Raw genomic sequence first — 12055 nt, 5'->3', positions numbered from 1 at the left:
TGGCCCTAGGCCCACGGCCCGCTTGGGCGGACGCCCCCGCCCGGACCCCCGGCCCGCCGCCCCCTCGGAAGCCGCCCCCACCTCGGTCCCTGGGACCCTCCCGCAGCCGCGGCCCCGCGCACCCCGCCGCTCCCGGGGAAGGGGCGCAGCGTCCAGACGGACAGCCCGGGGCTGCAGGCTGAGGGGCTTCCTCCCGGGGAAGAGAGGGTTCCGTCCGGCGGGTGCGGGGGAGGCCGGTGTGGTCAGGAGCGGCAGCCTCGGCCTCGCCTGGTGCCGTGGACGACCCCCTCGGGGACGGAGGGGGAGCCGCCCGGGAGGGGCTCGAACGGCTCTTTTCTGTTTCCGTCTGCCTTGATAAAGGCTCCACCGCAGACCACCGACGCTGGGAAGCGATGGTGCTCTTCGGGGCAGGCCTGACCCTCCTGCCGCTCTCTGGCCGTGACAGTGCGCCGGTGGTGATGGCCCAGGGGTGCTTGCTAAGCTTTCAGGCTTGCTCTGGCGTTGGTTTCCAGGACCCCACTCCGCCCAGGTTCACAGCAGATCCGTGCGTCCGGGGAGAAGGGGCTGTGCTTAGGCACAGATGCCCTGGGTGCTTCTGGTGGTTTCAGTCTGTCCTGGTCACTCTAACAGCCCTGGAGACCCCGCCCATGCCCTTCACTCATTCCTTTTAATTAATTTCAGATAGGGACAAAGTCCCAACTTCAGGACCAAGCATTCTGCACTTAACAAGTAGCTTACTTGATCAACTAAGAAAATGTGTGCTCATTTGGTTCAGCGTTTACTGAAGTTCTGTGTCCACTTGCAGAAAGCTGTATTTTACCACCTTGGTTTCAAGCTTTAAACAGTTTTTGGATGATTTTTCAAGATAAAGCGTACTTGTGGTTTTGAAAGTTAGGATGAGTTTTCATGTATCAAAGTTATCATTTCAGAGAGTTGAAGGATGCTCACATCCAAAACCGGTCCCCAAGGGGAGTTCCTTTAAAATCCAGGTCATTTCCTTTTCATACGTTACTTTGCTACTAGTTCTGCAAACATTTAGTCTTTCTAATTTTATTTTACACAATTAGAAATTTAGAGCACGCTCAACCCAGTTCTGACTTTTGTTTGCTGGTGCCCTTTTGACCAGAATGTGAACCTCTGAAGGAAGGCACAGTTCTCTGGAAAGAGCACAGGGCTGAGAAGGGAGACCTGAGCGGGCAGGTATGCGTGTCAGCCCCGCACACCAGCCCACAAGAGGCTCTCCAGTGGCTGCCATGAGACGAGTGTGTGCAAAGGGCTTTGTGAATTCAGATCCAGCCCGATGTCTCTAAGTGTGTGTGTTTACCTGTTGATGCCTTTCGCATGCAGTGGTGGAGACGCTTAGCATGATGAAAGTATCCCACTTGAACGGGTCCGACCAGGAGGTGTTTGCCCTCGAGATCCAGTGGTTTTGGTAGACTGTCAAACATAGCACAGAAAACTGCAGACTGCAGAGGAGCCGCAGGTGAACTCTGGGTTTTGTCCATCAGTTATACAAAACCGAAAACCAGTGTGTTTGTTATTTCCTTCAGCTAGCTTCAAAGTGGGCGCTGATGAACACAGGAGTCCTGGCTTTCCAGATTTAGAAAGTTTGGTTGTGTAGAGAGTCAGGATTTCCACCCGTGACTTATTTCTGCGTACTGAGATTACTGGTGAGGTACAGCGCAGAGATCCTCCTGGAATGTTCACGCTGCACGTCGACGGAAAGCTCCAGGTTCACTATCAGCAGAGAAGCTGGCCACATGGAGTGTCCAGCAGCCGGACGGATGTCCGGTTCTGAGCCACTTACAGGGTCCCCATGTGTCCTGCAGTGGGTGCGTGTTGCCATGAGAGTTAAGGGCAGCAGCTCACAGCTCCGTTCACGAGTGAAGGAAGGACGAGCTTCAGAGGGGCACACGTGGTTGTGCGTCAGTGGTGGAAGAGGTGGCCTGAGGCCCAGGGCCAAGTGGTGGCGGTGTGTGTTGGACCGTGGGATTGCTTTATGTTCAGCACTGTGCTGGCTCCCACCCGCTTCCTCCAGCTTGAATCTATGGCATCGGTTTTCCTGGTCGTGAATCCAGTGGGCTGTTGGTTGAACCTGAGCAGCTTTGCCAAAGCTAGGAGCTCTGTAAAGACAGAAATGGTTTTTCTCTTTAGCCTGAGTTAAGGACTGTGGTGCCGCAGCAGTGTCCCTGTGAGGCATGGTGGCAGGTGCTCCCCGCTGTGCTCACGCTGTCACCTGCGCCGTCCGCGGTAGCCCTGCGGGGTAGACCTTCCCACAGGCCAGCCTCTGCGTGTCTCAGTCCGCGCTTCCGCTCTGGCCCCACGCCACAGGCTGGAGAGTGGAAGGAAAGTATGGCTCACAGAGGACTGGGGTTCCCTGCCTTCAAAGGTTATTATTAGTTCAGATCTCAGGTGTTGGCCTTTCAGGTGGGCAGTCAGATTGAGCGGCCAGTCTGTGTGCGTTGTACAAAGACCACCCCTTGCCATGGGTTTCTTCACAAGACGGGACATTTTATAAGTGATGCGGTGTGGGTCGTACATCATGCTTAGGCAAAGCGGGCGCCAGTAATTATGTTCTTCTTAATAATCGCAGTGTCTTCGGCCAGAAACATCCAGATGGCTCTGGGGTTTTCTTAGCGTGTGGAGGACAGTCCTTCTGTAGGTGGTTTCCTGATGCTGCCTGTAGTGAACGTTGGCCCCATAGCTTCCAGGCAGCTTTGTGGGATCTCTCTGAAGCTGTGTGTTGTAGGCTTTTGCACTCATTGGTTTTCTTTTAAAGTAGCCTACTTGTAAGTTTTAAAACTTTGTGTTTCTCCTTTGCAGCATCATGGCCAGCCCCCGAACGAGGAAAGTTCTGAAAGAAGTCCGAGTGCAAGATGAAAACAACGTAAGTGTCTGTTCTGCTCTGGTGCTTTGAGGTTTAGCGAACCTTTCAGAGTTTTCCCTGTTACTGTTATTCTTGGGTCAGCCTCTCCTCTGCTCCCTCTTGGGGCCACCTATCAGGTCTTTGGGGTTCTGGGCCCCGAATGCCGGGTGAGTCGCATGTGACCCTCTCTGCAGGTGTGTTTTGAGTGTGGTGCATTCAACCCTCAGTGGGTGAGTGTGACCTATGGCATCTGGATCTGCCTGGAGTGCTCGGGGAAGCACCGCGGGCTCGGGGTGCACCTCAGGTCAGTGCCCTGCCCCTCGTGCCTCGAGGGCCTCCTTTCGGGTGCACATTGATGGGGTAATGCGTGCCACCTTGCCAGCTCTGCACGCCCTCGAGGTGTCACGGCCAGGTGCCTCTGTCACGGGAAGTGCATGCACCAGATTCACGACCTGGTTGGGGTGGGGGCTCTTGGACTCTCAGTGCTAATAAGCAGGTTGGCGCTGTGGTTTCTAGCTTCGTGCGCTCCGTGACCATGGACAAGTGGAAGGACGTAGAGCTGGAGAAGATGAAAGCTGGAGGGAATGCAAAATTCCGGGAGTTCCTGGAGTCTCAGGAAGACTATGACCCCTGCTGGTCCATGCAGGACAAGTACAACAGCAAGGCTGCGGCCCTCTTCAGGGACAGGGTAGGGACCGGCTGAGCGGTGGTGCTGAGGCTCTGCCCGTTGGCTGCTTTGGTGGCTCTGGGAGCTGGCATTCTCCCGTGGTGTCTGACACGCCTGCAGAGGCTGTGGGCCGTCTGTCCCACCCGGGGGAAAGCAGGTGGCGCGTTGTTAGCAGGGGTGAACAACAGGCCTCCTCCCCACCCTCAAGGGAGAGTGTCGCGTGTCAGCACCTCTGTACATGGTGGCTGAAATTCTGCCAAGGATGCAGCACGTCATTTGGGGTTGGAGCCACTGACCAAGAATTCGCCAGCGCCGCTGTTCATTGCGGTCAGAGTGAGACCCTGTCTCGGTGTTGACACGGGGCAGAGAGCCCCCAGCCCGTGGCTGCTGAGCCTGAGAGGGACAGCCAACAGGACGCGCTAGAGCGGGTCAGATCACTGATCACTCCTGACAGTCCCGGGCTGTCTAATGCCTGTGTCCCCTTGGCAGGTAGCCACGCTGGCTGAAGGCCGAGAATGGTCTCTGGAGTCATCGCCTGCCCAGAACTGGACCCCACCCCAGCCCAAGACACTGCCATCCACTGCCCACCGGTAGCTACTTCCCTGGCCTCTTGTCTGGCTCCAGACTGTTCTGGGCCTGGGCCTATCTGAGCCAGAGCTCAGGACCCCCATACCGGTGTGGGAACAGCTCCGATTGTGAGTTGCTCTCGAGAGTCAGGGGGAAAAACAAGTCTGTAGGTCGTTGAAGTAATACAAGCTCTTAGTAAAAATGCAGCCCGTAAGCTGCGTCTAAGGTGGAGGGAGTAGCTCCCCATTCCTCACGAGCCCGTTCGGCGCAAGTCCTCCCAGGCACGTACCTGTGATGCACGTGCGTCTCTGTAGGAAACGTCCTGGCTGAGTGTTGTTTCCATCCTTTGTCCTCTGCGAGGATTGCCCACCCCTCGGTGCAGGTGTGAGGCAGATAAGCTGATCCCTGTGGCAGACGTCCTGCATCCTCTCACATGCCAGAGGCTGGTGTTCTGGAGTGACTGGTCCAGAGAAGGCTCCCTGTTTGCAGCATGGGTGCCCCGGGACCGCCCCCCCACCCCCGCACGGTGCATTTTATGCGGACAGTCCTTGGACCACTGTCCGATGCGCTGTTTCAGCNAATGCGCTGTTTCAGATCTGCCTCTCCAGCCTCCCTGCTGCCTCCCTGCCAGCGCGGGCAGGCATGGAGCTGCTGTCAGGGGCCCTTTGGGGCTGGACTGTGCCCACTTGTTGCCAGCCTGAGCCTGAGCCNGATGCGCTGTTTCAGCCTCTGCCTCTCCAGCCTCCCTGCTGCCTCCCTGCCAGCGCGGGTAGGCATGGAGCTGCTGTCAGGGGCCCTTTGGGGCTGGACTGTGCCCACTTGTTGCCAGCCTGAGCCTGAGCCTCCTTTCAGGCAGACTTGGAGGCCAGATGGCCTTAGGAGGAGACCAGGTGTGACCAGATGGATGTGACAGCATAGGGGCCCACACAGTTCCCTCAGGCACCTGCCCATCCTCTGTTGGCCTCACTGACCGCTCCGTCTCCCTTTCAGAGCCTCCGGCCACCCGCAGAACTCGACCTCCTCCTCAGACAAGGCATTTGAAGACTGGCTTAATGACGACCTTGGCTCCTATCAGGGGTGAGGCCACAGGCAGCAGGGGTCGGGTCCCTCAGGGCTGGGGTCTGTGGCTTTCTGTGTGCAGGGCGTGCAGTGTTCGCACACATCACGCAGGTGCTGGTTGTGGCATGCCTGGGCCAGCCCCAGTATAAAGAGTGGTTTGGAGCGGAGAGAAAACCTAATATTGAGAAGGAGAAAAGAGTAGTTTCCTTTTTGGAGCCAGCCCGACCTATAAGAGAGTTTTGTTTCCGGAGCGGTCAGATGAAGTCATTCTGCTGCTTGTACTAACTGGTGCTTGGCTTTGGGTCTTGCCCGGGTCCCCTGGCTAAATGCAGCAGGAGGGTCTTCTCCAGTGAGCAGAGGAGAGCCTGACCCGTGTGCCCGCCTTGCTGTGGACGGACGTCCTCCCTGGGGCCCGTACGCCTTTGCCCGGGGTCGGGGCGCCTCCTGCCTTGAGGCTTTCAGGAGCAGTGGGGCTGCAGCTACTTGCCTCCCTGTCAGGGCCCAGGAGAACCGCTACGTGGGATTTGGGAACACGGTTCCGCCTCCAAAGAGGGAGGAGGACTTCCTCAGCAGCGCCGTGTCGTCCCTGTGCTCGGTAAGGACCGCGCCCCGCTCTGCAGGCCCGTAGCTGGTCGGCTGCCTGCGGGACGCCTCCCCTTTCCCTCAGCGAACTTGTCTCTACGACCAGGCTTATTCGTTCCGGTCCTGGTCTGTGTAGTTGCTTATTTACTTTGCTAAAGAATGTAGGTTTCCACTTAACCGGTGTGTTTCCTCCATGCACAACGTCCTGTGTGGCACCTCCCCAGTCCTCCTCTCCTGCGAGAGCGCTGGGCACAGTGGATCCCGGCGCTCCGCCCACCATCCCTGCACCAGCGAACTCGAAGCTGCAGGGGCTGTGGCACCCTCCGGGGATGGCGCGCTCTCGGCCCTGCGCCGGTGTTCCCACCCGCTCTCAGCTGCTGCAGGTCAAACCATCGTTTGCCCAGGAAACCATGGCTTTAGATGATGTTCATTCATTGCAGCTTTGTGATGGTGGCTGCAGACTCCCGGGGGGGGTCTCTGGGTACTGCATGTGTGGAAAGGCCAGGAGACATCCTCCACGCTAACAGGACAGGGTCTTTGGTGCACTGATGGGGTCGCAGCGAGTGCTGAAGGAGCAGACATGATGGGTGAAAACGCAAGAAGCACCCGGGAGCGGCCATGTGTCCGCCGTCGCCGTAGGGTCCTGTGTCCCGGGTGCGGCGGGAGATCTGAGCGCCACTGTCTGCTGTCCTTTTCTGATCTGCGTACATATGTTGTTTCCAAAGTGATGGAACTTCTGTCAGAAATTATGGCTGCGACTCCAGAGCCGCAAGCGATGGCAGCCGCGGGAAGACCTGCTGGGGCCGTGGGCAGCCAGGTTCCCTTCTGCAGCGAGGAAGGGCATGTCTCCAGCCCAAAGCCTGCTGCCTGAGAGTTTATCTTTACAGAGACACGTCCCACTGAACGTAACGTGTTTGTGTTTGTGTCCCTCTCGTGTGGGTCTTTAGTTCCTGAAGAAGCTGAATGTGATTGTCTCCTGAGTGTCCTCTTCCTTGAGGGGAAGAGGCTCTGTTGGGAAGTTGGAGTTTGAGTGAGTTGTGTATGTCTCTAAATAGTTTCACTTGGCTTTGGGGGCTTAGGGGAAGACCCCGAACTCAGAACAGATCTGCCTGCAGACTGGGTGCCAGGCCCCGACCCCTTCAAGGGGTGGCAGGAGAGGCCGAGGGCAAAGGGAAGAACAGGCACGTGTGTGCAGTGGCGGTCTAGACGGTCAGGCGGAGCGCGGCACAGATGCACGCACTGCCCCGGCTGCCGTGGTGGCCAGGGATCTGGTGCATGGCATTCAGGTGTGCCCATGGCAGGAGTGCCCATTCTTTGTGGAAAGCGGGGTTGCAGCTGTTGAAAGGGACCTCAGAGGTGGCCTTCCTGCAGAGCTTGGGTGCGGAATCCGTCAGCCCTTCACTGAGTGGTGGATGGCATGGCAGACAGAGCCTGCCTGGACGGTCGCCCATGGAACCTCAACGTGGCCTCTCTGTTGCTTCTTTGCAGGGCTGGAGCAGTTTTACCACCGGAGCAAGCAAGTTTGCCTCGGCCGCTAAGGAGGGTGTGAGTAGCCCATCCCATCACCCCGCCCGCAGGGCCCACACAGGCTGTGCTGGTCTGGAGTCTGGGGGTAAAGAAGGGTCTTGAAGGGGCTCCGATGAGGGGTGGAGGGTGTTCCCAGCCCCAGGGCTCCCTCCCAGGCCCAGGCCCTGCACCGTGGGCCCCAGGCCCCNGTGTCAGCCCCGCACACCAGCCCACAAGAGGCTCTCCAGTGGCTGCCATGAGACGAGTGTGTGCAAAGGGCTTTGTGAATTCAGATCCAGCCCGATGTCTCTAAGTGTGTGTGTTTACCTGTTGATGCCTTTCGCATGCAGTGGTGGAGACGCTTAGCATGATGAAAGTATCCCACTTGAACGGGTCTGACCAGGAGGTGTTTGCCCTCGAGATCCAGTGGTTTTGGTAGACTGTCAAACATAGCACAGAAAACTGCAGACTGCAGAGGAGCCGCAGGTGAACTCTGGGTTTTGTCCATCAGTTATACAAAACCGAAAACCAGTGTGTTTGTTATTTCCTTCAGCTAGCTTCAAAGTGGGCGCTGATGAACACAGGAGTCCTGGCTTTCCAGATTTAGAAAGTTTGGTTGTGTAGAGAGTCAGGATTTCCACCCGTGACTTATTTCTGCGTACTGAGATTACTGGTGAGGTACAGCGCAGAGATCCTCCTGGAATGTTCACGCTGCACGTCGACGGAAAGCTCCAGGTTCACTATCAGCAGAGAAGCTGGCCACATGGAGTGTCCAGCAGCCGGACGGATGTCCGGTTCTGAGCCACTTACAGGGTCCCCATGTGTCCTGCAGTGGGTGCGTGTTGCCATGAGAGTTAAGGGCAGCAGCTCACAGCTCCGTTCACGAGTGAAGGAAGGACAAGCTTCAGAGGGGCACACATGGTTGTGCGTCGGTGGTGGAAGAGGTGGCCTGAGGCCCAGGGCCAAGTGGTGGCGGTGTGTGTTGGACCGTGGGATTGCTTTATGTTCAGCACTGTGCTGGCTCCCACCCGCTTCCTCCAGCTTGAATCTATGGCATCGGTTTTCCTGGTCGTGAATCCAGTGGGCTGTTGGTTGAACCTGAGCAGCTTTGCCAAAGCTAGGAGCTCTGTAAAGACAGAAATGGTTTTTCTCTTTAGCCTGAGTTAAGGACTGTGGTGCCGCAGCAGTGTCCCTGTGAGGCATGGTGGCAGGTGCTCCCCGCTGTGCTCACGCTGTCACCTGCGCCGTCCGCGGTAGCCCTGCGGGGTAGACCTTCCCACAGGCCAGCCTCTGCGTGTCTCAGTCCGCGCTTCCGCTCTGGCCCCACGCCACAGGCTGGAGAGTGGAAGGAAAGTATGGCTCACAGAGGACTGGGGTTCCCTGCCTTCAAAGGTTATTATTAGTTCAGATCTCAGGTGTTGGCCTTTCAGGTGGGCAGTCAGATTGAGCGGCCAGTCTGTGTGCGTTGTACAAAGACCACCCCTTGCCATGGGTTTCTTCACAAGACGGGACATTTTATAAGTGATGCGGTGTGGGTCGTACATCATGCTTAGGCAAAGCGGGCGCCAGTAATTATGTTCTTCTTAATAATCGCAGTGTCTTCGGCCAGAAACATCCAGATGGCTCTGGGGTTTTCTTAGCGTGTGGAGGACAGTCCTTCTGTAGGTGGTTTCCTGATGCTGCCTGTAGTGAACGTTGACCCCATAGCTTCCAGGCAGCTTTGTGGGATCTCTCTGAAGCTGTGTGTTGTAGGCTTTTGCACTCATTGGTTTTCTTTTAAAGTAGCCTACTTGTAAGTTTTAAAACTTTGTGTTTCTCCTTTGCAGCATCATGGCCAGCCCCCGAACGAGGAAAGTTCTGAAAGAAGTCCGAGTGCAAGATGAAAACAACGTAAGTGTCTGTTCTGCTCTGGTGCTTTGAGGTTTAGCGAACCTTTCAGAGTTTTCCCTGTTACTGTTATTCTTGGGTCAGCCTCTCCTCTGCTCCCTCTTGGGGCCACCTATCAGGTCTTTGGGGTTCTGGGCCCCGAATGCCGGGTGAGTCGCATGTGACCCTCTCTGCAGGTGTGTTTTGAGTGTGGTGCATTCAACCCTCAGTGGGTGAGTGTGACCTATGGCATCTGGATCTGCCTGGAGTGCTCGGGGAAGCACCGCGGGCTCGGGGTGCACCTCAGGTCAGTGCCCTGCCCCTCGTGCCTCGAGGGCCTCCTTTCGGGTGCACATTGATGGGGTAATGCGTGCCACCTTGCCAGCTCTGCACGCCCTCGAGGTGTCACGGCCAGGTGCCTCTGTCACGGGAAGTGCATGCACCAGATTCACGACCTGGTTGGGGTGGGGGCTCTTGGACTCTCAGTGCTAATAAGCAGGTTGGCGCTGTGGTTTCTAGCTTCGTGCGCTCCGTGACCATGGACAAGTGGAAGGACGTAGAGCTGGAGAAGATGAAAGCTGGAGGGAATGCAAAATTCCGGGAGTTCCTGGAGTCTCAGGAAGACTATGACCCCTGCTGGTCCATGCAGGACAAGTACAACAGCAAGGCTGCGGCCCTCTTCAGGGACAGGGTAGGGACCGGCTGAGCGGTGGTGCTGAGGCTCTGCCCGTTGGCTGCTTTGGTGGCTCTGGGAGCTGGCATTCTCCCGTGGTGTCTGACACGCCTGCAGAGGCTGTGGGCCGTCTGTCCCACCCGGGGGAAAGCAGGTGGCGCGTTGTTAGCAGGGGTGAACAACAGGCCTCCTCCCCACCCTCAAGGGAGAGTGTCGCGTGTCAGCACCTCTGTACATGGTGGCTGAAATTCTGCCAAGGATGCAGCACGTCATTTGGGGTTGGAGCCACTGACCAAGAATTCGCCAGCGCCGCTGTTCATTGCGGTCAGAGTGAGACCCTGTCTCGGTGTTGACACGGGGCAGAGAGCCCCCAGCCCGTGGCTGCTGAGCCTGAGAGGGACAGCCAACAGGACGCGCTAGAGCGGGTCAGATCACTGATCACTCCTGACAGTCCCGGGCTGTCTAATGCCTGTGTCCCCTTGGCAGGTAGCCACGCTGGCTGAAGGCCGAGAATGGTCTCTGGAGTCATCGCCTGCCCAGAACTGGACCCCACCCCAGCCCAAGACACTGCCATCCACTGCCCACCGGTAGCTACTTCCCTGGCCTCTTGTCTGGCTCCAGACTGTTCTGGGCCTGGGCCTATCTGAGCCAGAGCTCAGGACCCCCATACCGGTGTGGGAACAGCTCCGATTGTGAGTTGCTCTCGAGAGTCAGGGGGAAAAACAAGTCTGTAGGTCGTTGAAGTAATACAAGCTCTTAGTAAAAATGCAGCCCGTAAGCTGCGTCTAAGGTGGAGGGAGTAGCTCCCCATTCCTCACGAGCCCGTTCGGCGCAAGTCCTCCCAGGCACGTACCTGTGACGCACGTGCGTCTCTGTAGGAAACGTCCTGGCTGAGTGTTGTTTCCATCCTTTGTCCTCTGCGAGGATTGCCCACCCCTCGGTGCAGGTGTGAGGCAGATAAGCTGATCCCTGTGGCAGACGTCCTGCATCCTCTCACATGCCAGAGGCTGGTGTTCTGGAGTGACTGGTCCAGAGAAGGCTCCCTGTTTGCAGCATGGGTGCCCCGGGACCGCCCCCCCACCCCCGCACGGTGCATTTTATGCGGACAGTCCTTGGACCACTGTCCAATGCGCTGTTTCAGATCTGCCTCTCCAGCCTCCCTGCTGCCTCCCTGCCAGCGCGGGCAGGCATGGAGCTGCTGTCAGGGGCCCTTTGGGGCTGGACTGTGCCCACTTGTTGCCAGCCTGAGCCTGAGCCTCCTTTCAGGCAGACTTGGAGGCCAGATGGCCTTAGGAGGAGACCAGGTGTGACCAGATGGATGTGACAGCATAGGGGCCCACACAGTTCCCTCAGGCACCTGCCCATCCTCTGTTGGCCTCACTGACCGCTCCATCTCCCTTTCAGAGCCTCCGGCCACCCGCAGAACTCGACCTCCTCCTCAGACAAGGCATTTGAAGACTGGCTTAATGACGACCTTGGCTCCTATCAGGGGTGAGGCCACAGGCAGCAGGGGTCGGGTCCCTCAGGGCTGGGGTCTGTGGCTTTCTGTGTGCAGGGCGTGCAGTGTTCGCACACATCACGCAGGTGCTGGTTGTGGCATGCCTGGGCCAGCCCCAGTATAAAGAGTGGTTTGGAGCGGAGAGAAAACCTAATATTGAGAAGGAGAAAAGAGTAGTTTCCTTTTTGGAGCCAGCCCGACCTATAAGAGAGTTTTGTTTCCGGAGCGGTCAGATGAAGTCATTCTGCTGCTTGTACTAACTGGTGCTTGGCTTTGGGTCTTGCCCGGGTCCCCTGGCTAAATGCAGCAGGAGGGTCTTCTCCAGTGAGCAGAGGAGAGCCTGACCCGTGTGCCCGCCTTGCTGTGGACGGACGTCCTCCCTGGGGCCCGTACGCCTTTGCCCGGGGTCGGGGCGCCTCCTGCCTTGAGGCTTTCAGGAGCAGTGGGGCTGCAGCTACTTGCCTCCCTGTCAGGGCCCAGGAGAACCGCTACGTGGGATTTGGGAACACGGTTCCGCCTCCAAAGAGGGAGGAGGACTTCCTCAGCAGCGCCGTGTCGTCCCTGTGCTCGGTAAGGACCGCGCCCCGCTCTGCAGGCCCGTAGCTGGTCGGCTGCCTGCGGGACGCCTCCCCTTTCCCTCAGCGAACTTGTCTCTACGACCAGGCTTATTCGTTCCGGTCCTGGTCTGTGTAGTTGCTTATTTACTTTGCTAAAGAATGTAGGTTTCCACTTAACCGGTGTGTTTCCTCCATGCACAACGTCCTGTGTGGC

At 57.6% G+C, this 12055-nt stretch overlaps 2 protein-coding genes across 3 annotated transcripts; both read left to right on the top strand.

The window, feature by feature from the left end:
• Positions 1–2825: 2825 nt before the first annotated feature.
• Positions 2826–7449, top strand: LOC100480268 (ADP-ribosylation factor GTPase-activating protein 1). The gene is made up of 7 exons (XM_011232961.3): positions 2826–2887; positions 3061–3170; positions 3383–3554; positions 4023–4123; positions 5091–5177; positions 5658–5754; positions 7230–7449. Exons 1-7 carry the CDS (start codon positions 2828–2830, stop codon positions 7368–7370), a joined length of 768 nt encoding a protein of 255 aa, XP_011231263.1. The 5' UTR covers positions 2826–2827; the 3' UTR covers positions 7371–7449.
• Positions 7450–9072: 1623 nt separating this feature from the next.
• On the top strand, positions 9073–12049 carry LOC117795707 (ADP-ribosylation factor GTPase-activating protein 1-like). Of its 2 annotated transcripts, XM_034641345.1 has the most exons (6): positions 9076–9137; positions 9311–9420; positions 9633–9804; positions 10273–10373; positions 11191–11277; positions 11758–12049. In XM_034641345.1, the coding sequence occupies exons 1-6, from the start codon at positions 9078–9080 to the stop codon at positions 11885–11887; spliced, it is 660 nt and encodes a 219-aa protein (XP_034497236.1). In that variant the 5' UTR covers positions 9076–9077; the 3' UTR covers positions 11888–12049. The 2 variants fall into 2 exon arrangements, with proteins under 2 accessions (XP_034497237.1, XP_034497236.1); XM_034641346.1 differs by lacking the exon at positions 9311–9420 and having other exon boundaries at positions 9073–9137.
• Positions 12050–12055: the final 6 nt, after the last annotated feature.

This window comes from Ailuropoda melanoleuca, chromosome 13 (genome assembly GCF_002007445.2).
Source record: "Ailuropoda melanoleuca isolate Jingjing chromosome 13, ASM200744v2, whole genome shotgun sequence".
NCBI lineage: Eukaryota > Metazoa > Chordata > Mammalia > Carnivora > Ursidae > Ailuropoda > Ailuropoda melanoleuca.
This window is presented reverse-complemented; position numbering and strand designations above follow the sequence as displayed.